Source organism: Eleginops maclovinus, chromosome 8 (assembly GCF_036324505.1).
Source record: "Eleginops maclovinus isolate JMC-PN-2008 ecotype Puerto Natales chromosome 8, JC_Emac_rtc_rv5, whole genome shotgun sequence".
NCBI classification, from domain to species: Eukaryota; Metazoa; Chordata; class Actinopteri; order Perciformes; family Eleginopidae; genus Eleginops; species Eleginops maclovinus.
Genome location: NC_086356.1, coordinates 9364284 through 9390979, shown reverse-complemented (window position 1 = coordinate 9390979; position 26696 = coordinate 9364284). Strand labels below are relative to the sequence as shown.

General features: G+C 39.9%; 3 protein-coding genes across 4 annotated transcripts; 2 read left to right on the top strand and 1 right to left on the bottom strand.

Moving 5' to 3' along the window:
- Nucleotides 1-489: 489 nt before the first annotated feature.
- cdc37l1 (cell division cycle 37-like 1) lies at nt 490-8573 on the top strand. Of its 2 annotated transcripts, none has more exons than XM_063889073.1 (7): nt 490-839; nt 1984-2283; nt 2531-2624; nt 2932-3047; nt 3319-3441; nt 3944-4117; nt 5637-8573. In XM_063889073.1, the coding sequence occupies exons 1-7, from the start codon at nt 738-740 to the stop codon at nt 5751-5753; spliced, it is 1026 nt and encodes a 341-aa protein (XP_063745143.1). In that variant the 5' UTR covers nt 490-737; the 3' UTR covers nt 5754-8573. The 2 variants fall into 2 exon arrangements, with proteins under 2 accessions (XP_063745143.1, XP_063745145.1); XM_063889075.1 differs by having other exon boundaries at nt 1937-2283.
- Nucleotides 8574-8968: 395 nt separating this feature from the next.
- ak3 (adenylate kinase 3) lies at nt 8969-15008 on the bottom strand. The gene is made up of 5 exons (XM_063889076.1): nt 14140-15008; nt 12369-12488; nt 12014-12186; nt 10644-10762; nt 8969-10008 (listed from the first exon to the last, which is right to left on the bottom strand). Exons 1-5 carry the CDS (start codon nt 14285-14287, stop codon nt 9897-9899), a joined length of 672 nt encoding a protein of 223 aa, XP_063745146.1. The 5' UTR covers nt 14288-15008; the 3' UTR covers nt 8969-9896.
- Nucleotides 15009-16438: 1430 nt separating this feature from the next.
- rcl1 (RNA terminal phosphate cyclase-like 1) lies at nt 16439-26686 on the top strand. Its single transcript, XM_063889108.1, has 9 exons — nt 16439-16656; nt 17156-17227; nt 17557-17732; nt 18507-18581; nt 18725-18849; nt 19214-19339; nt 19449-19605; nt 25227-25330; nt 26507-26686. Exons 1-9 carry the CDS (start codon nt 16527-16529, stop codon nt 26658-26660), a joined length of 1119 nt encoding a protein of 372 aa, XP_063745178.1. The 5' UTR covers nt 16439-16526; the 3' UTR covers nt 26661-26686.
- Nucleotides 26687-26696: the final 10 nt, after the last annotated feature.

The following is a 26696-nucleotide window of genomic DNA, read 5'->3' as shown; positions in this document are numbered from 1 at the left end:
AAGCCAAGTAAACTATACTTGAGTATTATTTTGCAGTTCTTGTACTTTACTTGAGTATTTCCATTCCTTGCTGCTGTATTTTTCTTCTCCACTATATTTCAGAGGCAAATATTGTAATTTTCACTACGATTATTCGGCAGCTGTAGCCTATTTACTAATAACTTTGCAGATCAAAATTATTATTACTAAATATATTATGGTGTATTTGTATTAAAGCTACCCAGATGTTTATAAAGTATGTGAGATTAGCTCCACCTTTATCCGAAACACATTTGAATAGATACAAATATGAATGCATCAACATTTAATCTGATAATATTGTTTTCCTTTTAGTCTAAAATGAGTCATATTGAACATGAGTACTTTAAGTTATATAAAAGTAATGAAACATCAAGTTTAAAAAAACAAATAGAGACCAGACAGAGTCACGTGGTCAAAGTTGTTTACCACGTGTTCGGAGTCTGCGCGTCACGTCTAGAAAAGCGCAGCCGCTGGCGCGAGAAGGGGGGCAGCTAGTGCTTGTTGTTTTTATAGATACCGTTGTACTTCAGGACCCAAACTGCCTGCTGTGGTGCTTCATACTACGCAGTCGGCTCAGCTGACTCATCAGATGGACATTTAGATCAAATATAAATCAGTCAGGCAGCTGACAGCAAAGAGCCACACTGTTGGAGCTTCTTCCAAACAGCTAGCATCAGCTAGCGGAGCAGAGCTAGCCTGCTAGTTGCGTAGCAGCAATGGAGTGGCTTGGGAACAGCGCTTTCCCTCATGATAAAGAGCCGAGCAGTGACCCAGCTCCAGCAGCCAACGGCTTCAGCAGTGTTTATCCTCACCAACAGGTAATAACCTCAGGCTAGAGGTCGAGTTGTTGTTGACGAAAGAACTACCTTATTTGGCATCGCAGAGGTAACCTAACGGTATTAAAAGCACGCTAACTAGCTAAACCTGTTAAGGGATCAGTAAAGTTGGTTTATGCCAACTTTCATAGCTTGACAACAATACATGTGCATGAGCATGTTTTTCTTCATGTATACAGTTTCCTACCTTATCTCTCATTTTATTAGCAGCTAGCTAGCATATAGCGTACAGCCAATAACTGTGACCAGGGTCCAGGCTGCATCCCAGAGATTGCTGACCTCATGTACACCCAGTTGATCTAGCTATATGTTAAGGTAGCTATACATTCTAACACATCGATATAGAAAGCAGATCTCACGCTGTCATGATCCTGTCAGGACATTGCTACAATCAGCTCCAGAGAGATCTCATCTATATGTGAGATGGTGAGATTAAGAGGCCACATCGTCACATGAAGCAGCAGCTCTCATTCCCAATGTAATCCCACAGGTCCTCGACATACTCAGACAGTGACAGCTGTGTGTGCTGCGTCTGTTGTTGACTAGAATAGGGTTTGTCTGTTTTGGGAGCCATGATCAAAATGGAAAGTATGATATTTTTAGCCTTCTCGCCCCACCCTATACCAAACACAGCATGGTTTTGGTTATATTGAACCAATGGATTTCGTAATGAGCCCATGTATGGAAAAAGTGTAATTGGACTATTTAGAAAGCCTGGGGAGGAAGAATATTATTAGGGTGTTGTCTTTACCACAGGATTATTGCATAAGCACAACCTGTATTTACTTTTGATTTAGATTTGCACATTTAACTCTATTCTTCTCAAAACATTTAAATGTCTATAGTGTACTGTTATTGGAATATGTTGTAAGTCATTTCCTCAATTGCTTTTTAACTCAACAAGCAAAATGTTGTTTATTGGCAGCTGAGGAGACGCATATTATCTTCATATCATACATCCCCTTACTTTGAAGCAAATTAAGTCCATGCCTTGGTTTAGGTGAACAAAGCGCACCTTGTATGTAATAATTGTGTCGGTGATGAGGATTAACTGTCAATTTGACTCAACTCTCTGACAGCAGATCTTAGTCCAAATGTCTTTTTCGTATGGTTCCCCTCACATCAGTCACCGTTGTCGCACGGTTGTGACTGCGCCATGGCGTCGCTGTGTCAGGGCCAGCAGCGCTGTGTGAAGGCCTCCATCGTGTCCAGCTGGAGACTGGCTGAGGCCCAGGATCAGCTCTGCTCTCTGGGCGTCCACAGCTCAGAGTCCCTGGAGCAGGAACGTGCTCGGACTCTGGCCTGTCCCACCGAACTCACGCACACTGAGGAGGAGTGGCGCCGCAAGGAGAGCATGCTGGGAGGTCACGAGACCAGTCGCAGTGCTGTGCTCGGAGCCGTCAGAAGTTGGGACGTTTTTGATAAGGTATACTATCCGTGTTATGTTTGTCTTTCCACATCTCAAGTGAGCTATTATGACACTTAGAGCTGTCATGGAGTATTTAAAGCAAATCATGACTCGAATCTGTAAAGATCATGATTCAAATATTTAAAAAGAGCAGTTATATTGTGTTGATGTTTATTAACATGTTCTTATTTAACTGTGTACTTACTTTCTGCTAACAATTTGTTAATACTATTAACAGTTAGTCATTCTGTTCTTTGTCTTCCAGAGTATTATCAATGTTCAACATCAACCTGAACAAATGGACCAGGAAAAGTGCAAGACGTTTCTTCAAAAGTTTGATCAAGAGCTCAAGCATTTTGGTAAGTGAGACGTCAAATCAAAAGTTTCTTTCAAAATTGTCTTGCCCTCATACTTGTTGGGACTTGTATATTATTAGTTGAACAAACTGTTTACATGTGGATGTCAAAATCTGTTATGACTAAACCCAAGTTGAGAAAGAGAATAGGGTTGTTATAATGGATACATTTTTTTGGTGCACATTCTACGTGTAGGATTTAGGTTAGGTTTGCTCATGACAGAATGGGTTGCATGTACATGGACAGCCACAGGCAATGAGGTAAGGTCATGAAAAGACAGAGGACTGAAACGTTTGTATCTATGTGTCAGGTATGTTGCACAGATGGGATGACAGTCAACGATTCCTTGCAGAGATGCCTCAGATCATCTGTGAGGAGACGGCCAACTACTTAGTTCTGTGGTGCATGAGACTACAGCAAGAGGGGGTAATGTACTGAAAACATCAGACTGGTGTTCATTTTTAATTAATAGAATCAAAACCTGTAATGTGTGCAGTCTGATATAGTGAAATACTCCAAAAACTGTGTAAACATGAAACCGCTGCCTGAGCGTGTTCACTTACATCTTGCAGTTGCATGAGTCATTTTCATTAGTGTCATCTAAATATTTAATTTGTCATGGTGGTAAAATGAATCTAGAAATGACTCGGTAGAACTGATTTTGAACATGACATCAACACGGTGTTTTGTCCTGCAGAAAGAAGCGCTGATGGAGCAGGTGGCGCACCAAGCTGTAGTCATGCGCTTCATCCTGGAGATGGCTTCCACGTCCCAGCAGGATCCTAGAGGCTGCTTCAGACAGTTCTTCCACAAAGCCAAAGTAAGACACAACATGACCAGTTATGAATCCCCTCAACCCCCCAAAACTGTCCTCTCCTGGGGTTAAGAAGCATGTAGGATACTGCCAAAATGACCCCCCTTCACCATAGCTAGAAATTGTAAATCCAATCAATAAAGATTATTATTTACTTTGCTTGAAAAAATACACCATTTGCACTAACCCCATGATTGACTCGGCTGAGAACAACAGTCATGTGACAAAAACTCAGAGAAACCTGAAACCTGCCCCCATTTTTACTCCAATATGGGTAACATTTAAGGACACTTGGAAAAAGACTATAATCATTATCGTGCACGATACTTGTTTGAGTTCTCCTTAGCTCCAGCCATGATTGTACTGTCTCCATCGGGGTGCAGGAATGATAGGTTACAGTTAAAAAGCAAGGGCCTGCAGATTTAAAATGAGACGGGTGTGTCAAAGTTTTGCTTAAAGTTATGTCACGGCATGTTTTTCTAATATTGACGCCTTGGTTGTTCCGTAGGAAGGACAAGACGTCTACTTAGAAGTCTTCCATACAGAGTTTGAGGCCTTCAAACACAGAGTGAGAGAATCTGCAGTCAAGTCCAGATGTGAAGCACTCCATAATGTAGAACCACAACCAAGTGACACACACTGCAGAGTTGAACCCAAAGAAGCCCTGGACTCTTTTCCTAAAGTAAGTGCTTTCCCTCTTCACAGGCTGCAGTGTCTCCACACAGCGGGCAGATGGCCCCACTGAGTTATGAATGCTCTGATATTAAAAAGCTCATATTGGTCAGCTTTATGCTGGATTTTAGATATTTGTCAGTGGTATTATTCCCGCCAAAAGATAAAAATAACAATTTTCACATACAGTAAGTTGCACCAGGGACAATTCATGAGAAGTCAGAAAACCTGGAGTAAAACACAAGCATCCAGAATTGCAGTTCATGATGTGGGTGACAGTATCAGTCTCCCTTAATTTAAAACCATAACTGCTACAAAGAAAGTTGATTAATGAGCAGTAGTGCGAAAGGGAATAGACAATCTATTTCATCTCGTCTTGCATCAGTGTGTCCACTTCAGCAATTCATGTAATGTTACAGGGGTTCGCTTTGCTAGTCAGTTGAAACAAACAAACAAACAAACAAACAAACAAACAAACACAGTATACTCAAAAAGTGGTTTGAATAGGCATTGAGAGAGCCTCTGGGCTCTGTGACAAATAAAGGAATGTTTATAAATGTATTACTTGGTCATACAAATGAATTCACGGTTCAATATGAAGGCATGTCTGCATACAGTGTCCCACCGATAGATCATATCCTCATCAGTTTGCCATCTAATCATCCGATCAGCAGCTAGGGTATCGCAGCAAATCCCCCACTCCGACATCGTTCTTTTCCTACGTCAGTGGTGTTTTAGCTTCAATGTGAGCACATAATCACTCTGATCAGAGGTCCAGAGGTCTAAGGGATTTATCTATTTGACTATTCAGAATAAATAGTTTCCAAGTAGCATATTCCACATGCTGGCTAATTTCACTAACCTTTAGCTGGGGAGAGGGAATGAGGCCTCCTCCCCTCTGTGGGCCCCACAGCTTGACAGGCTGCCAAAACTTTCGGGAAAAAATAAAACACTTCCTCCCCCCTTCTCCCACACAGGAAAGATGGCTACTCAGGAATGTGATGTAGCCTGTTGAAAGTGAAGCTTGACTCTCCTTTGATTTGTGCTATGTTCTTTCCATATCTTCTCTGTGCTTCGGTTTGAACTTGCAGGCAGTCTCTGAGGGGTGGTTTAAAGAGAAGGACACGAAAAGCTGCTCTTTTTTTTAAAGAAAAGCACATGTTTGTGTGTTTTTAGTTGGAACATTTGTGAATTCATGATCATCATTCCAGCTTAAGCTCAGATTAGTTGCATAACCATTATAATCCTCTAACTTGGCAACAGGGATCTCTCCATTAGTCTTTTCCCAGCCACATTCAAACTGATTTTGTGCTAGACAATCCTGTAAGGACACAGAAACTCAATGGGCTCTTATTTTGAAAACAAGCAATAATTCCAGTTAGGATAAAATGACTCTATGGAGCATTTCATTTTGTACAACATGCCTTCTCCAGAGCTTCCTGTAAGAATAAAGTAACTAGGAAAGTAAAGTAACCTGTGTCCTGTTTTAGATATTGAATGAACTCTCTCTCTCTCTCTCCCTCCTCTAGGTGTCAGAGTATCCCAAGAAGCGTTATATAGAGGCCGGACTGTGGACCAGCACAGGGAGTTGGACAAAGGACGACGCTACAGAAACGGACGATATACGCATGATGGAGACCTCGTAGGGATTGTACGCTCTGCCCCTGCTTTTCCTCCATCTCCACCGCCTCCCGATTTAGGAGTTTTAAAGTCCTCTATACACAGCAGAGCAGGAATAAAAGGAGACTTGATTAGTCGTTCACACTGCAGGAAACCATGTTTTGCCGATGAGAAACTGTTCCCCAGTGTTGTCGAGGCTGTGGTCGGCCTCTGGGAGTTCCTGCAGTGTCTCATCGCGGATAATGATGCGACATAATCCTGGTTGTACAGATGGAGTTCTGATATCCTTTAAGCTGGTTCCACTTTTAATTTCTCCTGGGGGAAAAAAGGGAAACCTTACATGGTAGAAAAACAACCTGACAATTGATCATTAAAACCTGGCAATACAACGAATACTAAACCACAGGGCAGTTAGGAATCAAACCCAAGGCCTGAAGTAGGACTCAGGTTAGTGGACTTCACAGGAATATTGTGAAAGCTGCTTAAATGAATCATGAAAAGCATGACTGACAGATGCTGGCTTTTTATTCTGGTTAATACTAAACATTGAATAGAAACAGCCAACTGATCATGTGCCACCATATGTAGCTACTGTAAAACACAGAGAGGTCACAGGTTCCACAGGTCTGGATGACAAAGTTCACCTGTGGTGTTTCGCCTGGAATGAAAGTTCAAGCTACTTTTATATTTGGTAAAAACATGCTTGTGTTCTAATGATGTAATGTTCAAATACAGAGAGCACAAGCGCTCCCGTTAACCTGGGTTTGTGTTTTCTCCAGCAACTTGTTTGGCTAGAAGGAAATGACCGTAAGGAGTAAAATAGTTGGTTCCAAAGGTCAGATTCATCCTGCAGGTTTGGCTCTTACGGTGTTTAGACTTGCATGTATTAAGCAGCACAAGGTCTCTCTTGCTCATTAACAGGAGAGGATAATAATGCAATATGTTTGAGAGGCTAGGCAGTATGCTGCAGAGTTGACAACAGGAAAGAGTTAAGATGGTGTCTTTGATACAACTTTTACAGCACCACCTCTCTCTGGATTGAAGTGAATCAAGAGTTTAATGATGCTTATCTTTGACCTCTTCGCTGAATGGCTGGTACATGAAGCATGCTATGGCTTCAGGAGCTTCTTTAAAGATGACGCTAGAGTGGGTTTTTTTCTTAAGAGGCTTAAGGTGTCAGATTTCAGTAACATGCAATTTGTCTAAAACACATAGTGGCTACTAAATCCATTGAATCTCGAGTCCACATACTGTACAACAACAGATGTTGACAATAACTGTTGTTCACATGGCTGCATCTGCTCTTATTGTCCTTCTGTGACATAATAATCCACTGTTTAGGACAATAGTCAGTTGCTTATTTATTTAAGCAGCTTAAAATAATGCAACCATGGATAATGAGCTATAGACAATAGTGCATGAGAGAAATTTCCAACTACTTGACAAAGCACACAGATTTAATCACAGGGGAAAGTCAGCCAAAATGTGGCACGGTAAGGCAAAGTGTAAAGATATTTTTCCTTATATTAATGCATTTATTTGACCTGGATTAAAATAAGCTCCACATTTGACAGGTAAAGGTTGAAGTGAAGTAGCTCACATGTTCTCCACCAGCTTCCCGAAACATCTGAAACTGAATTACATCTGTCAGTCTCCTTTTAGACCAATGCTCTGCTGACTGGACTTGGATGTGTACCTGAGAAGGAGCTGAAAGCAGTTTGTGTGTGTGTGTGTGTGTGTGTGTGTGTGTGTGTGTGTGGAGGGGGATGTTTTTTCAATGGGACGTGTGTATCTGTATGCAGAAAGGAAGTCTGAATGTCTCCCGCACTTTATATTATTCTTCCATTTGAAAAAAAGAGGTTGAGTGAATAATATGCTTCCTCCTACCATTTGATTTTGCTCCTTTTGTTTGTTGTGTTCAGTCATCATATATTTTTGATTCATTTATGTCTTACAAGCAGGCTTCAGATGAGGTTGATTTACCTTTTGTATCCTGTTTGATGACTTTAGCCAGATTTATCAGGCTTTGAATAAAGTTTCCCCTTCTTCATTTTTATTTAAGACAGCCAAGACAAGTGTGAAAATATGCTGACCGACACAATCAGTGAGACTTGAGCTGCAGACTGTTGAACTTAAGGTACCGTAGGATACATTCAAGTACAATACACATGATTCTGACTTGCAGCTTCTGTGTGATGCGATGTGGCTTCTACAGTGCGCCTGTCATTTCGTTCTTTGTCTCACAGCCGGCTCTGCACAGTGCACATATGAGAAGTATCAAATACTGTAAACATAAACAGGTATTGTAAGCAGTGAAGCTTAAACGATGTGTTGTTGTGATCCTAAATGTGTTTTATTATCTTCCTTTTTTTAGTCACAGTGACATATCAACTATGCAATATAATTGTATGGCTTAAGCTGTTGTTCTGAACCTGTGGCCATTATCTATGGTGTTTCAACATCCTAAATTATTTAAAGATTATCACAGAATTTGTGAGACTGACAGTATAAGAATTTCTGTCACTTAGCTAGTCATACACTAAGCAATGACGCTAGGTTACTGTAAGAATTGGTTTCTCTTGCTGCTCTTAACTCAAATATAAAAACAAAAAGTGCTAAATGTTTGTATTTTGTTGTCAACTGCTACAGTTCTTTGGTAAATCTGATACGTTTATTAGATGTTGGTCGAGACAACTTAGTAGTGAACATTTTAAAAATTGCGGACTTCTGTAGCTCGCACTTCATCTGTGCTTGAAGCCGATACTAGCATAAGGCACCCAGACCCATGTGAAATAATGTCTTCAGTTTCATTCTGGATAATGTAGGCACCAATAAAAAAAAAGAAAAGAAAACCTCTGTTTGTTGTGCTTCAATTTTCATACACGACTGTTGGATAACAAAACTGAATCGGTGTGTGAGGCGCGTCAAATAATTCTAATTAACTCAATGACTGGGAAGTTGCTCAGTACTTGTTTGTACAATCAGTAAACCAGCGTCAGGTTTATTGTGATTCTTATTGCAACTCATAAAACAGTTGTAACTGGTCTATGAAGGGGATGTGCTTTTTAGCATTGTATTCAAGTGTTAAAGAAATACACAGTACAATTCAAGACACATTCACTGCATAAAGTAGTCTACAGTACGTTTGCAGGGTAAATGAGCATTCCTGTGGCTCTACAATGGTGACATTCATAAGTGCAAGACACAGCTGCTGATCAGCCTTGAATGTTAGAACAAGAAGGGTGCTTTAAATATTTAATGTTAAAACAACTTTCAATAAAACTTCAGTTAAGAAACATTTAATGGCAAATATCTGTGTACATTTATTGACTTTTCGTAATGAGGAATGTCTGGTTCAAATGGAATCACTGGGGTGTATTCAAGACTAAAGGTGGTCAAAAGAAACTGTTACATGATAATTAAATATTCAGTATAATACATTTGGTTTATACATTATTAAATCTGTGGTACCTATTTACAAACTACATTCACTGAAATACCTGTAACATTTCCACGAGTGGAAAGAGGCACTTAAATGCTAAAGTGAATTTACAGTAATTTGTTAAACTTGGCACAGTTCCCTTTAGTATTTCCCTCTGGATAAAACACAGATCCAGTTATGCCAGGGCAAAATGCCCATGCAATATTGCTTTCAAAGTGAAAAAAACTACCGGTAACTGAAATGTCTCTTATATACCTTAAATATCTTGTGTGTGGCCCATTCTTTTCATCAACTAAGAAAATAATTAAGGATTGCATTTAGAAAACCTAAACACTAAAACTTCTTATAGAGCAACAATGATTTGCTAATGTTAAAGATCTCAATATCTGATTCCTTAATGTCTCCTGGCTTTATAAAGGCACATTTTTATATAAAGAGACTATACATTCTTACAACCAATTTTCGTTTGTTATGAGTTCTTTTAACTAGTGTCAACAACATGGTGGAAACAGTGCAAAAGTGGAGTACAGGTACATCTCTTGTCTGGCTAAGACTTCCTGACATACTGTATGAGTGATAGAAAGCTCCTCACTTTGTACATTCAGAATGCATTATTAACCAGATAGTTCTTGTTTTACAGAAAGAGGCACCTGCTTGGACGATGTGAGTACAGAGTGGTTTCTCCTGGTAAACTTTACCCCTTCTTGTGCTTCTCTGATCAGGCTTTCTATGCGACTTTCTGTTTGATGGAGAAGAGTTTTTTGTGGAGGAAAGCCTCGACGTGCGGCCAAATCTTGTCGGTTTCTGTTCCAGTGAAGGTCTCTAGCACACCTTTACTCCTGGGGGGTGAAAAAACACAGAAAATACAGCCTTAATGTTATATTTTCATCATGAAGCGTTAACACATTATATCCTCTACTTTGCCCAGGCATCTTTTTTGTTCTTCCATCAGTAAATGATGAACAGATTTTGAAACATTGTGGTTTAAATAAGTGGGATACAAGCGAAGCACATATGTGAGGTTTGAGGGAACAGAGAAACCTGTTTTCCTGCCTAATTACTCCAGAAAAAGAAATCATGATGCGCATCCAATCTGGGTCCACAGCCTCATTTCTCTAATGCTTGTAATTTTGCCTGAGTTTTACTAAGTCTTTAGAAAAATATTTGTGTATTTGAGAAAAGCACTCAGTTAAACACTAAGCTGTTCCCCTCGGAATGTGGTTCTTAAGCAATTGTTGGGCATGCATGCAGCCATGAGGAATGTGCAGAAAGAGGCCCAAGGTCAAAGTTCATCAACATTTGGGTGTAGCCTTTTCCTTCTATTAATGCATTTAAGTGGCTAACACTTGGTGTGAGGTCAACGCTGTAATGCAGTCAAACATCTGCCTGTGTTTCTTCTTTAAGTTCTTTGTGTATGGCTGCAGGATAAGTTGTATAAAATCAAAGTCTGAATGTATTTGAGAATTTGTATTACCTGTAGTACTCTAAGACTGGCTCTGTCTGGTTTTCATAGGCCTTCAGTCTCCGTGTGACCGTATCAGGTGTGTCATCATCCCTCTGGACCAGAGGCTCCCCTGTCTCATCATCCAAACCCTGAACAAAACACAAGCACAGGTTGTTGCTGCTGTTATGAGAAAAATGTGGTGAGAAACGAGACAGAGTTGCTTATTAAAGCTTGAGTCACTATTGTAGCGTCCATGTACTGCAGGATTTGTCAAGACCAGACACAGCAAAGGGACTAGAATGTAAACACTGCTGAAGAAACATAGATGTTGGCTCTGAACTGGCTGACCAAGAAAAGAGACCAGGCTGATGATTGGAAAAGCTGAATTATGTTCAAATACATTCAGTGTCCGAGCTCTATGTTGCTTTTGTTTACATGTAGAGTTTAAATATATGCCAGAATAGCCATTTGTAACATCCATGATAACGATTTCAAACGGAAACAGCAGCGGGCCGTGTACCGACCTTATATCTTTTAAAGCCACATATTTGCCAAAACCACTGGTTCGTTTCAGCAGGAAAAGCACAGGTGTTGCTAATAACATTAACGATGGCTCTGCTCTATTCAAGTGTCCCAATGACTCATGATTCTTAGCTAGCATGCACAATACCAGGAGCATGATACGGAGCAGATAAATGGACTGTCAATCATTTTATTATTTGTGATGTTTTAAAAGGCTGTGAAAGGGGTCTAAATCTTACATAGATTGTAAAAATCCTACTTGGCATGTGATTGTTGTTATTGCAGATGTTGCTATGAAACATGCAAAGACAGTTGCAGTAATATGAGAGTGCCTTTAGTTTACTCAGAGGGCTTGCACAGTCTCTAAAGAGCACTTCTCAGTTGTAAGGGACCAGCAGGGAATGTGTTGACCCAAAAATCTGCATGAAATGAATGATTCACATTTGCAACACCTACATTTATGCCTTAATTCATTCAAGCTCTTTGATGGCCGGGGAAAGCTGCTTAAATAACTAAAAGTAAGATGGAAAAATGAGAATTTTTAAAGCCATGACCCTTGACCTTATTGGTTAAATTTCACTTGTCTGTTTCTGTTATATTGTTTTCTCTCAAAATAGAGCTGTGAAGAAAAACCAAAGCCAATGATTAACTGTAGATGTCTTTCTCCTCCAGACTTCAGGAAATCTAGCAGGAATGTGCTGAAAATCCACAGAGAGGACACGTGACCGACAGCATGTGAGCTGCAAATCCCCCAACAGTCACACATAAACAGGTGCCCAAACCTTACTTAATTTGAGCTGTGCATATATGTTCATATGGAAACATATTGACAATATCTGAAAACCGGATATGTGAGAAGTGAGAGAGGATGTATTTACGGGGACTTTAGGCGGGTTGAAATCCACGTTGTAGACTCTGCCGGTGGGAAGGTGAGTCCAGCGTGAAGTGAGCCTCTGTTTGATTGTGTTGAAAGGTACATTAAGGTTGATGACTGTATCCACACTGTGTGCGTCATCCAGAGCCTCGGCCTGGAATACTGTACGAGGGAAACCTGGCAGAAAGGCAGATGGACAAAAGTTACAGTGATGAAAGGGTGAGAAAAACAATAGCGAAAAAAAAAAAAAATCTAGAATAGGAATTGAGATGTGCATGTATTATGTCACAATTCTATAACAAACGGCTGGCAATATGATTTTATTAGAAATCGATACCTAGCTAATATAATGCTCTTACCATCGAGCAGCCAGCTGCTGTGGTCCATTGCTCTCAGGTCACGCAGGATGATACGGGACATGACGTCATCGGGTACCAGCTGACCTTGATCAATACAGCACTTCATCAACAGACCCAGCTCTGACAAATAGAACAACAGAGAGAGAGGATGCTGTTTGTTAAATAGCTCATTGAGTTTTGACTTTTTAAATTCTGCTCAAACCACAGTATGGTCTGTACCTGTTTACCTTAAGCATCTATTGATATACATTTACCTTACATTTCATTTACATTTGACATACATTTCACAAGCAAAAACATGTCTTGGGTAAAGTTACTAAACAGGAAATTTGACAAGATAATCTGGGTTTAGGTGGTCAGGGCATGACAGTTTATTTTCCTCCTTTCACTTCCCCTTTAATTGATATGAGTCTAGCTGAAAAAAAAGGAACTTCCTGACAAGTCTTGAGGAAATTAGCTGAAGGAGCTCACATACTGCTCTGGTGTAGCCATAGGATGTAGCCATAAAGCTAAATGGTAAACAAGACTTTTAAATACATACAGCAATAACTAGCAGAAAAATCAATATTTAGGTACTGAATGATGACATTTAAATGGCACACCATATGCTTTGGGCATGCAAGATGAACCAAATACATGGTGTTTCCAAAGCAAATGATACGTGCAGGATTACCAGTTTAGCTAGGAACAGTCAGTATAAATGACAACCAAAAGAAGTTTTCTGAGGTGAATGTATTAGTCTCTGTAAACCGTATTGTTTATTTGATTTGCAATCCTCACACCAAAATTCGCCATTTTGCATGTTCAGTCCGAAAAAAGTGAGTGTTCAGTAAGTTGAAGGTCGCTAGTTTAGATCCAAGGACTGTTTGGGAGAGATTTGAGCTGGGAAAGTCAATACGAAGAACTGTGTGAATGCCAGCTGCTGCAGTGAAGCTGCAAATATGCTAACAACACAAGGATTTCGTCAAACTGAGGAGCTTTGAAATGCCTGTGTCTGAACATTATTAAAACACAGTAAAAACAGCCTGCATAGATAAATGTAGCTACATGTTTGTTGCTTGCATTGCTGCAGGTTCATCTGTCATAAAACAAAGCTCTTTGTCTGTACTGCTCGTCTAAAGGAACAAAGGTGCAGCCTTATCTTTACACCCTCTTTATCTGAATCCAAGGTGATATAGCGGAGCATGGGGCCTCAGGTAATGCTGACTTTAAGTGTTTCTAGTAGAAACATAAATCAGCATGCTGTAACCTGCCAACCAGTTTGACCTTGGGAAGAACACAGACTCTATTCAAACCCACAATATGATAGGACATCTTACTGGTATAGGAGTGGCTCCTTTATCACAGCAAACTAGAAAACGCCTTTAGTGGGGATATTTCTCACATACTGTCATGGCCTAGTTTGTGTGTATTAATATACAGGTTTTGAGCATGTAGTACATTGAGTAGCAGTGAAATACAAAAAGTGTCTTTTTGTGTAACAGGTATCATTACAGCTAAAATAATCAAAAACTGCAGTTTCTTTATTTCTAGTTGTTTGAATTAATCATTTTTATTATTATACAGAATCTCAAAATCCACAACGTGTTTCAGACATCATAAAATAAGACCACTCAAGGAGAACAGAAAAAATGACAAAAATGGTGTATAATATTCAAGTTAATGTGGGAAAACTAGAACAAATATGAATAACAAGACAATTAAAAACAAATAAAGGACTGTTATATACTGCTTTGGTGTATATGTTTGAGTTTGGACATCGCTATCTTACCAGTTTTGGCGTTGATGTTGGCTCTCAAAATGTCCCCACTAGAAATGTGGCTTAGCACAAAAGTTTTGGTAATGCGTGCAGACACGGTTCCTTTCCCCGACCCCGGTGGTCCCATAATAACAGCACGAAAAATCCTTTGGAGAACCATCTCTGAACGATATACTGAGTTGTTTAGCAGCAGTGAAGCTGTATTCTTCCCATGGAAAAAACCCTCTCTGGATGCACAGCAGGTATAACCTACTTTCTTTAACAATAAGTGCGCAACAAGGAGTGGGCGCGTCTTTTAGACTCTCACTGGACCTTGACTTGTATGTTCCCGCAGAAACACACATGCACAGGGAAGAAGAAGAGGAGACCAGCTCAGTGGTTGCGGGGGCAGATAAGGATCCTCTCCCCTGACGAGTCGACGCACTACGAGCGAAATAATCCTGTGTCTTCGGATGGTTGATACATTTCCTCGTCACTGCTTGCGGTTCACTGGAGATTTTTTTGTATAACACGGTTATGTCATTATCTACAGAGGGGAATAAAGCTTGTTGGCTAGGTTGCGGTGATTAATCCCTTCCGAGCCTCGATCCCCTCAGTAGACAGACCTGCAGATGGCATGCAGGCTGGGTTAACAACAATCTGCACTCTGTTCATCTTCTGAGACACAGAGACTGGTTTATTTTTTAACTGTTTGCAGTCATTAGCGATGTAAATAACATTACAAACACTCGCTAAAATTACTGATCTGAATAACCTAATAAGAGTTAGAATCAATCTTAGTCTGTGTATTCAAATCAAGTTACAATTCACTGTCATTTGCTTCCTCCGATGCCAACAGGTGCCCATGTAGCCTACTAAAGACAGATAAAAGAGACAATCCTTACACATGTTGTTGGTAATCAATTTGTTTACATTTTGATCGCATAGTCTGCCTTTAAGAACAAAAAAATGGCTCTCAAGCCACTCCTACGGTATTTTAAGCAAGGTTATGGCACTGTCTGGTGGTCAAACTCGGCGATGCACCCAAACAAGTCTAATTTCAGATAAGTGGAAAAACATCCAAAATATAGGCTACATTTAGATCTTTATTTTCATGCACTTTGTTTATTTGTGTGTTTGGTAAATTCTGAACGACTAAATGTCATGGACAGTCATACCTGCCATATGTTAAAATCATTAATGGGCAACACAAAGGCTTTGGGCACACTTCAATCAATTAGGCTGAGAACAATTTGGGAAACCGTCATATACAGCTGCCAGTCAGCAGCCACATTTGTGGAATCAAAACCCCTGAGAAGGTCTCAGGAGGATCAGTGGATGGCTTTGTTATTGCAACAGGTTTAGTTATCCACGAAATCTTAAAGAAAGAGGTCACTGAAATCACAATACCTCTTGTGGATAATATGACCGACTCTGACTATGAGGCGCTGCAATCTGACACCTGCTTGGAGATTTAAATAGTTGCAGATGACAAAGCCAAGCTAATAACTTAGTGGAAAAAGGAAAGAGTCTGTAAGAGAAAGATGCTATCCAAGAATCAAACAAGAGAAGTGAATCCAGAGAGACACTGTCCTTGAATGAAGTGGTTAACAAGATAAAGACCTTTATTGCAACTTAGTTTGCCAAACTGTCAATGCAAAGCATTTTAGGAGTTAAAAGGATATTTGTTTCACCGCCATGCGATTGTGAAAAAAGTAGCAAAAGTGTGGTGCTTCCAGGGACTGATGAGATGGTTGAGTACACAGGCTGAAATCCACAGTGACAGGGTGCCATTAGCTTTGAAAAAAACACAGACCAAGTATTACCAACACCCAAAAGCACAGTCTATGACAAGATGAGTGAAACCTATTTGAAAGACTTTAAAAATAATCTTTATTTGAAAAGCTCAAAAGCAATGTATACAACAAACATGAAGTCCTAGTTCACTGAAAGTCCTGGCTCCTGTTCTATTTTTAGAGACTCTAAAAACCCTGCATTCTGGAGGTTTGGTGCTCTAAAATGGTACCAAAGATCTCTTAAGGCTACAATGGTGCCGTACCATTAAAATATTTGTTGTTGAGAATAAATATTTTAAACTATATTCTGGATTAAGGAAGCCAGTGCTTCCAGTTTCTGGATCAACTGGAGAATTGTAAGATGATTAGACATCCTGAAAATAAGTAATTACAATAATCAATTGAAGTAAAACATGTGTGGACTACTTTTTCTGCATCAATAAATAATTAATGTAACACATTTAATAAATGATGTAATAACTATTATAAAGCATTGACTAACTGTAACCACCAGGTAAACTCCTTTTTGACCCTCGTGGTTTGCCGTATGCTCGCCTCCCACTAGCGTTTTCCTGGACAAACACACGTGGATTCCCACTGACTCCAGGCAGAAACAACAATAACATGGCCAGCCACGGTCTCGATTACGATGGTTGCAATTTCTTCAGACAGCGGCTTGTGTTATCCACACTCAGTGGAAAGCGTGTTAGAATAAAGAACATAAGGTCCAAAGATGACAACCCGGGGCTCCGCGGTGAGTTTCAGCTCCACATTGCATGTGGCGTCGCAGTTAGCTCGGCGGCTAACATGCTAGCTGTTACGCAGTTGGGAGTGTGTTTAACACTGCAAGTCATAGGAGGGGAAACGATAGTACAGTAGTGCAAATGTGAAATTAAAATAATCTTACCTTACTGTTTAGAGTTATGTCGCTGGTGTGCCTTTCAAGAGTTCGAACTAGTCTTTGAAGGCAGAGTTCTCCTTAACATTATGATATATTATTAGAGGGACTTAGCTGTATGGAAGTGAGAATCTTTAAAAGTTCCCACAGTAGATGCAACAATACTTAAAACCAATTGTTTGACTCTAGATGTTTTGTTACTGTATGCAAAATACGAAAAGAAGGCATTATGTTGTCCCATCATACTGTTTTAATAATGTTTAGTAGATTTGGCTTTACTTCATTAAAACATGGCGTCCATCCACAGAAAACATGGTTAAGATATATGAGTGTCCTTCTTGCTTGTCTTTTACAGATTTTGAGGCCAGCTTTATAAGACTGCTAGACAAAGTGACCAATGGTTCCAGAATAGAGATTAACCAGACAGGTGAGTGTTATTATTAAGATGTGACTGTATTGTTTACCTTTGTGAAGATCTATGTGTTTGATCTAAATACTGTTTACTGCCAGATAATTGTAGAGATATCAGCATTGTTCAACACCTGTGAATAAACACCCTGGCTATGCCTAAAAGGTATGCTTTGAGAAGTTATTCAATGTTTTGTAACCTACTTCACATGTTAGTTTTGGTCTTCCTGTGTGCCTTTGGTCTTAAATTGAATTGTTGTTAAGTTCAGAGTCTTATTTATCAAAAGACTGCAAAGTACCACCCTCTACATACAGACTCACTGATTTCAATATGTCTTTCCTCACAAGGTACTGTGTTATTCTACCAGCCTGGCTTGTTGTTTGGTGGCTCAGTAGAACATGACTGCAACACACAGCGCTCGATCGGCTACTATCTGGAGGCTCTGCTCATGCTGGCTCCATTCATGAAGACCTCTCTGAAGGCCACGCTTAAGGGGGTCACCAACGACCACATTGACCCGACGGTGAGGACACTCCAGCTCACCTAGCTAATAACAAAACTACTAACATCAACCAATTTGTGCATTGAATTTCTGGGTACAGTCCACACCTGCCAAATCCACATGGGCGTGTCATTATGTCAGATCAGTTATGTATATATTTTTTTATAGAATGCAAATTTTATTTCTGAGTTGAGTTAGTGAGCAAAACATCATATTTAAGGAACAGTCCATTTTTAATCAATTTTCTATTTCTACAGATTGTGGTTCAATACTTTTGTAACAGTTGTCTGTTTTCCTGGTTGTAACCCCCATTTTTAAACCATGGCTCCCTAGTGTGTTTGCACGTTTGACGTGTTGTTATAGCAGGCCCCAATGCATCATCCTTATTTTGCCCTGCACTGCATTGTTTTGACATGTATTTTGTCAACAAACCAGCACTGAGATGAAGCTTGGCAGACATTAGAGAAAAGTGTTGTCATGGAAACATGTTGTTGCCGTTTTGGGGAAATGGTAGACATTTGAACCCTTTGAAGACGCAGAAGCATATTTTAAAGTGTCAACAGAAGAATACCGACAGAGGGATCAGCATTCTTGTTCGAATTGTTAGCAACATGGCTACCTCAAACAGATTTGCAACTGTCCACAGCAAGAAACAACTGCATATAAACTAGAAATTCAGATAACAGCACTTTTTTAAAATGATCAATATTTGATTTGCCTCCTCAACAACAGTGCAAGTTTGCCTGGGGCCTGTCTGTTCCAACTTAATGGTTGTAAACCCTCTGTCTCCTGCAGGTGGATGTGCTGAAGTCCACAGCCCTCCCTCTGATGAAGCAGTTTGGCATTGATGGAGAGGGCTTTGATCTCAAAGTGAGCACACAATAGTGATCTGCTGATAAGCATGCTGTAACATTTGATGTCGGAGGTTCACGTAGAAAATGTAGTACTGCCGCTTGAAAACAGGTCCGTCTATCCTTCGCTCTCTGACTCTCCCTCTGTTGATGCTCCCTCAGGTGGTGAAGAGGGGTATGGCGCCTGGCGGGGGAGGAGAGGTAGTTTTCACATGTCCAACCCGCAGGACGATGAGGCCGGTTCAACTGACCGACCCAGGAAAGATCAAGAGGATCAGAGGAGTGGCGTATCCTTGTCATCACAGTGTGCAGTCCTATTGTATTTTGTAATTTACTGATATTTTTCTTGATAAATAGTTACCATTTCTCACAATCATAACATCCCATAGCTTGATGTGAAAGCTCCAGATGTGAACACACTCAAATCCAGCATATCCTCACATTGGAGAAGCACGAACAAGATCATTTTCTGCATATTTGCATGAAAAAATAAAGAGGAAACAATGAGTCGATTTCTGAAGGGTTGTTGAATAAGTCTCTTTTGATTAATTTACAAATCAATATCTCTTCAGTTTGAGCTTGTACACATTTTTCCATTGAATTCAATTGGTGGTCTGATGATCTGAAAGGTCCTTGACAGCCTAAACCCAGATATTCAGTTAGAGTTTCTCCTCAGATGGCCAACAGGATAGTGGACACAGCCAGGAGCGTCCTAAACAAGTTCATTCCTGACATCTACATCTACACCGACCACATGAAGGGAGCAAACTCTGGCAAGTGAGTATCTCAGCCTGAGTGGAATTACGGGGGCATTCAATTTTAGTCAAACAATCCTGCTCAGCTTTATTAAAAGACACACATAGTAATTCATTTCGGTCAATTGCAGATCTCCAGGTTTTGGTCTGACCCTGGTGGCAGAGACGCTGAACGGCTCCTTCCTCAGTGCTGAGATGTCCTCCACGCCGCAGGGGCAAGGAGACCCCATGCTTCCAGAGGACCTTGGCATGAACTGTGCCAAGCTCCTTTTGGAAGAGGTGTATCGGGTAAGTACCTCAAGAAAATAAATTCAGATTTAAGTTGTTAGCCTAGAATCTGATTTATTTTGAATCATCCTTTGGTTCTTACTTTCAGGCTCAGGCTGCTCTGAACAGGGTATCAAATATTGATTTAATTGTGAACAGGCGTAGACACTCAAGCAGACATTCTCTCTAAAAAGGAAGTGATCCACAAAGTAACTGCCATTCAAAATACCAAGCCTGTGCTGTTTTAATTTGCATAGTTGAAGCAGACAATGATGGTTGCCTGCCTGTACTCAAGTCTGATAATGGATTACACATTGCATCCAACTCTAATTTGAGGGACTATATTATTTATAACTTTGGGTGTGGAGTAGTCACTTTTAATTTACAAAATACACGTGTAAATAGTTATCCGCATTTCCTGCACTGTTGTGTTTTTTCACTATGAAGTACATACAGTGGGTAAGTGTTGAACACGTCACCATTTTTCTCAGTAAATATATTTCTAAAAGTGCTATTGACATGACATTTTCATCAGATGTCGGTAACAACCCATGCAATCCACACATGCAAAGAAATCAAACCATAGATGTCCATAAATTAAGGTATGTGTATTCAAATGGAATGACACAGGGGAAAAGTATTGAACACGTGAAGAAAGCGAGGTGCGAAAAGGCATGGAAAGCCAAGACAGCAGATGAAATCGATCAGTAATTAGAAAGCAATCCTGCCCCTTTTCAGTGCAAATTAATATCAGCTGGTTCAGTCCCAACTGATGGCCTATAAAAAGGTCTATCATTGCCAAGGTGTCACACAAGAAAGATCTCATGAGGGGTAAAAGCAAAGAGCTCTCTCAAGACCTTCGCAACCGTATTGTTGCAAAACATACTGATGGCATTACAGAAGGATTTCTAAACCTCTTAATGTTCCAGTGAGCACTGTTGGGGCCATAGTCCGGAAGTGGAAAGAACATCATTTCACCATAAACCAGCCACAACCAGGTGCTCCTCATAAGATTTCTGACAGAGGAGTGAAAAGAATTATCAGAAGAGTTGTCCAAGAGCCAAGGACACATGTGGAGACCTTCAGAAAGACCTGGAATTAGCAGGTACAATTGTTTCAAAGAAAACAATAAGTAATGCACATAACCGCCATGGCCTGTATGCACGCTCACCATGCACCATTTAAAGTTTGCTACACAACATTTAGACAAGCCTGTAAAATACTGGGAGAATATATAGCCTGGTCAGATGAGTCCAAAATTGAACTTCGTTGGATAACATAATACACAGCATGTTTGGAGGTCCAACGGCACTGCACATCACCCCAGAAACACCATACCAACAGTGAAGTTTGGAGGTGGGAACATCATGGTGTGGGGCTGTTTTTCAGCATACGGAACTGGGAAACTTCGTATAATTGAAGGAAGGATGAATGGAAAAGTGTACAGAGACATTCTTGATAAAACTCTGCTGCCATCTACCAGGATGATGAAGATGAAACGAGGGTGGACATTTCAGCAAGACAACGATTCCAAACACACAGCCAAGGAAACTCTCAATTGGTTTCAGAGAAAGAAAATAAAGCTGCTAGAATGGCCCAGCCAATCACCTGACTTGAATCCAATAGAAAGTCTATGGAAAGAACTAAAGATCAGAGTTCACAGAAGAGGCCCACGGAACCTTCAAGACTTGAAGACTGTTAGTGTGGAAGAATGGGCCAAAATCACACCTGAACAATGCATGCGACTAGTTTCTCCATACAGGAGGCGTCTACCAACAAAGGCTTTTGTACGAAGTATTAAATAAATTTCAGTAACCTTGTTCAATACTTTTGGCTATTATGTTTGAAATTCCCTGCACACAGCAGCTGAGAAATCTGTTTTCAGCCTCGAGTGATTTGGAAATTCTTGGGGAATACCTGACATACGAGGTCAGGACACAGTATTAGTTATAAGTCAGAGCAGGCGCTACCGACACTATGTTCTCTAATTTACACGCATTCTCCAGTATGACCCCAGTCTGGTGTTCTGAGAAACTGCCTGTAGGAAGAGCCACAATCAAGAAAGCAACTATACTATAACGAAAGCGTATTTTCATTTAAATCAAATCATAATATTTCTCATTTCCATTCATATGGATCTATTGGCCAAGTATGTCAGTGGAAGTCCTCGTCCTTGACTTAGATCCTGTCCCGACTAGTCGAGTCTCATTTATTTTTTTGATACTTTCTTTTCCATGACATATTTTCATACTTTATTACTTTTAAAGATTTTTTCTTATCCATCAGAGGCTCGCTTGCAATTGGCGACAACCCATGTGTTGTGAAAAATGGCGATTTGAAATTAAAAGCTACATGTCATTGTTGAAGAAATTGTCAATTAAATAAATACCTACAATAACTGCTTTTAACACTGTTAATATCTATGATGAAATAGTCACACTCGAGTCACACATATGTTTGGGCAGAGGTCAAAGGTCAAGGTTAAAGCGGGTTAGCTGACGTGTCAGATGAATAACGTGTGGTCCTATCGTCAGTCATTTCTCGATGGATATGGATTTCTTGATAAGCAATTTGTTAATATGCTTGAGGCCTCAGGAAAAATCCCCCCACAGTCACATTTTAACTTATCCCTATATTTCGGTGCTGTAGTGTGACGTGCAGTAATGGCATACAATAATTTGCATAATTCTTTATGCCAAAAAACTAACTTCGCTTAAAGAATTTCACATAGTCGGGAATAAGAGCCCATTCTTCAGAGTATGTGAAATTGGATCCAGTGTTTGTGTGACTTCACTTTGCCTCCACAAGGCTCTGCCTCTAAGGGCTCTCTCAGAGGAGCCATGTGAGTCCAGTTAGCTGGTCAGGGTAGGGCTGATTAAGGAAAATTGTTGGATGCATCCTCTTGACTCCAAGCAACAGAGGGGGTAGCTTGCGTTTTTCTTTAGCAGCCTCAGAGGGCTTTGGACTAAAGAAACTCTACAAAAAACGAACCACTTCTTTCCTTTTTTGATAAAACAGAAGCTGAACACCATTTGAATAACTGATTTGAATACCTAACTTTAGCCTGGCGGCAGAGCGAGTTCTACAGCTGAGAATAGAAATGATGACACCAAAGTAAAATGGATGTCAGACATTTGTGCTGGAATAGTTAATTTTTGAAAACTGAGAAAGAAATAAGCTGGATTGACATTAAAGGGCATGGAAGCTCTCTATCGTGTGCGTCTGTTTGTTTAATGGTTAATCAGTACAGTTTCTTGTAGTAAACCAATGCCACACGATGGACATTCAGTTTTTGGAAGCAACATCAACACTGGACAGGATGTGAGTGTTTCTAAAATATAAAAGTATTTCTGTTTAATCTTCTCAACCCGTTCATAACATTTCAGGTTGCTGTTTTTCTACCTAATTAAGAATGGTGCTGAAATAGTTTTTTATTTCACCCTTTTGACTTGCATGTTTGTGAGGTTTTTTTTACAGGTTAAGGTCAAGTAATTGCTTGGAATTTGGCTTATTGACTAGCTTGAGTTTGTCTACAACCACGTTTCTTAGTTTGCTTGTTTGAAAAGGGGATATCATTCAGTGGAAGGATTCAAGGGACTTTTCCGTCAGATCCTGGCGTCTGTTGGTGGCTGCTGGCCTCTTGGGAAATATTAACTGTTTGTAGAGGCAGGGCCAGAAACTACCTAGAAATTAAAGTAGTGTGTTACTCTTCTTCTTTTGAACTGATTTGAGGCAACCCAAAAAGGTAAGGTCCTACAGGCAAAACATTTTCACATTATAGTTGCTTTCAGGGGTTGGATATAGCTTATCTTCAAATGTATTATTTTCTATTATGTTGTGTAGAAAAGGGACATTGTGCAACCAGATGCTGTGAAATAGCAACATTTAAGAAATCTTTTTATTGAGCTTTTTACTGGAGGCAAATGAATTGTGATTGTTAGAATGTCTTGTAAATACTAAGGACTATGGAAAATGCTCTCTTGTATCCAGACTAGGGCTGTCAGTCGATTAAAGTATTTAATCAAATGATTGTCCATAGCTATTATGTTCATAATAAATAAACAATGTTTATTTATTGTAAGTTATGTTATAAATAATGTAATTATGTTTATTCAAGACAGGAAACATCATTGTTATTGCAACAATCCGTGACGAAGTTACCACCATTTAACTATTATGTTGTCCTCTGTGGGGTCTCTGTGCATCAGCGCTATGCTTGGTCAGCGAGTGATATTTCAAACTCGGCGTACTCCGGAGGAAACTTAATTCACTTTGCAGCACGTACATATTATCTCGTCTTTTCGAGAAAACCACCCGGCAGGGCTTTTATAGCTCAACTTTCCGTTGAAAAGTGACTTTTCGTTTTCCATTTGTAATGTGTTTCTGCTGTGATCCACAACGTTACCATGGTTTCCTGATATTTTCTTAAACTACAGAGCGGGCCGAGGGTCACAGAAGGCACGCGCGTTAATAACGCGTTAACTTGGACAGCCCTAATCCAGGCAGTATGATTTATTTGCAAAAATTCTATTTGATCAAAAATTAACGGCTATTACGCTGTATTAGCTTTGTGCGTTATACGGTAAAATTCATGTCACAATGCTAGTCTGATGGCTTGTCAATGGAGTCATATGGTGAATTGCGATGTAGTTCTCAATAAGGTAGCAAGTCATGAAGTATTTTAATTAGTTTTCATGGCATACCTACGTTCAATCAATCACTTGTGGCAGGAATGCAGTTGGCAAAATCTCTGCCCTCATCGGCCAAAAAAAACAATGTCACCATAGTTTTGCCGTGTCTTCAATTTTATGATTATGTAATTGAATCATATTCCTGCTGACAATCTGTCACGATGCAATAATACTGCGTGACTTGGGATCATGCTTCCTTGGATAGAATAGATGTGCTATACAGAGTCACAGAACAGATGGCCATTTTAATGTTGAGTTATTTATTTAAATGCTTATTTGGGGTGTTTCCAGAGTTGCATAGGTCCTTCATACACACTGGTGGATATAGCTGTTGGTGAGTTATCACGATGGCATGTGATCACTTGGATACGGAGAGTGGATCGTCTGTCCTCTAAATATGTCATATGTCAAAGAAAAGGGGGGAGGGGAGGAAAACCCTGTGACATTTAGGGAAAAACAAGAGCAAGTTGTTGTGGAGAAGTACAACTAACCTGTCTGTTGGTTCACTGACACCAAGGAAACTCATTTATTTTTAAAACTAAATGTACTTTGAAGAGATTAAAATACACAACTTTTGAAAAGGTAAAGGTAAAAATAATTGCCAACCTGACAACCATACTTGAAATAAATGTGCTCCAAACTGTTTTGGAGTTGTAGCTCTCGTTATAGGTTTGTCTTTAATTTGAATCACAACCAAATCTGATTCATCATTTCTTTTTCTGTATGTTTAAGGTTATTATCACCCTATATGCGTTTCCAGAGCTGAAAAAAAACATATAACCACTACTGGAAGCTCACTATGTTTTGCAAATATTGTTGGGTATTGAACCTGAGATAATCAATATCCTATCCAGGGGTTACCGAGTCCTTCAAACATCTCCACCTCTATGACGTGTTTCCATGTTGTTTTTGTTGCTGAAACGCATTGCCCCTCCTCGCTCTCTGTATTAGGGTGGCTGTGTGGATTCCTCCAATCAAAGCCTGGCGCTGCTGTTGATGACCCTTGGCCAACAGGACGTATCGAAGGTTCTGCTCGGACCCCTCTCCCCATACACGTAAGCCACCGTCACTCAATAACACATGCGCACACACACACACACACACACACTGAGCTCCCTGCCATAGCCTGTTTATAAGTCACTACAAAGATGCACTTTCTTCTACTTATCCCATCTTTTGCAAGGTATTCCAAAGTTCTCATCCAACTGTCGAGCACAATAAATAACAGAGGCAATAAATGCACTCATCCGCTGTTAAACATTAGCCTTGTGGTTTGTTTTTCCACTTATAAAATACTGGAATTAAAAACATTTTCAACTACTTTAACTAAATTGAAGGCCCATGCAACCTAACTTTTTCTTTCTTGCTGCAAGCGCACACCGGACCCTGCAGTTCACAGTAAACTAGTTCAAGGGAACTGCTGTTTATGTATTTTGTTACATAAAGTAAAGGATTTGTTTATTTTAAATGCACCTAGCAGACAATCCCAAAGTAAAATTCAGTTGAAGATGAATTACAGGTTAAATTTCCTCCCATTTCTCACGTCCTTTTGAGGGAATGCATCATCATGGGACCTGTCCAGCTGTGCCTTAACATGGTCTGTCAGTTTATAGAGTGTGCTTTGTGTATGTGTGATGGACTGATATATTAACAGTTTAAGATGCATATTAACTTGGTTATTTTCTGGTAGGCATACCATGTCTTTTAAGAATAAATATGTTATAAGAATGTCAAATTGAGTTTCAGACGACATCGTGAATGAGGAATGAACAATGAACTGTCCATTTTCAGTTATCATGGTACCGGTGCTGTGTCCTTCTCAAGTACAGTACTATGATAACTGAAGATTGGCAGTGCCATCACAATGCATTCCTCTTCTTACTCAGGTAATGCAGATTTATTTTTTTCTCCTTTAGACCAATGGAATCCAGCTTTAAAATGGGCATATTTGTATTCTGTTAATCAGCTTTGCCTTTATACATATTGGAAACCCTGGCTTTGAGAATCGAATAAAAACTGCATGAGGGATAAAAGATAAGACTAATAACCTTTGACCTTAATCTACGTCGCTTGAAGTAGACAGGGTGGTGTACTCTTAGGACACTGTGTTCTTAAACTCCCAGGGTGTATAATGTATTGCTAGCTGGACAATATTTCATCCAACAAAGGAGCAACGGCTCTCCTAACAAATTAAACCAACATTTCATCTCTCTCCCTCACTGTCTCTCCAGGATCGAGTTCCTCAGACATATTAGAGATTTCTTCCAGATCATGTTCAAGATCGAAGTACAGAAGCCTTCAGAAGACGAAAGGAAAGGAGGCGACAAGGTCCTGATGACCTGTGTAGGAGTCGGTTACAGCAACATTAACAAAACCCTTAAATAAAATCAGTTTTTTTTATATAAACGGAATGGTGTCTCA

Bases quoted from the DNA above. Each gene is read 5' to 3' on its own strand.
- cdc37l1 (XM_063889073.1), top strand. From the start codon at position 738: ATGGAGTGGCTTGGGAACAGCGCTTTCCCTCATGATAAAGAGCCGAGC. The intron at 3,048-3,318 runs GTAATGTACTGA...TTTGTCCTGCAG, and splicing joins TGAGACTACAGCAAGAGGGG to AAAGAAGCGCTGATGGAGCA. The intron at 3,442-3,943 runs GTAAGACACAAC...GTTGTTCCGTAG, and splicing joins AGTTCTTCCACAAAGCCAAA to GAAGGACAAGACGTCTACTT.
- rcl1 (XM_063889108.1), top strand. From the start codon at position 16,527: ATGGCCAGCCACGGTCTCGATTACGATGGTTGCAATTTCTTCAGACAG. The intron at 16,657-17,155 runs GTGAGTTTCAGC...TGTCTTTTACAG, and splicing joins TGACAACCCGGGGCTCCGCG to ATTTTGAGGCCAGCTTTATA. The intron at 19,606-25,226 runs GTAAGTACCTCA...TCTCTGTATTAG, and splicing joins TTTTGGAAGAGGTGTATCGG to GGTGGCTGTGTGGATTCCTC.
- ak3 (XM_063889076.1), bottom strand. From the start codon at position 14,287: ATGGTTCTCCAAAGGATTTTTCGTGCTGTTATTATGGGACCACCGGGG. The intron at 12,489-14,139 runs GTAAGATAGCGA...TCTATTTGTCAG, and splicing joins CAACATCAACGCCAAAACTG to AGCTGGGTCTGTTGATGAAG. The intron at 10,763-12,013 runs GTAAATACATCC...TGTTTTGTTCAG, and splicing joins TCAACCCGCCTAAAGTCCCC to GGTTTGGATGATGAGACAGG.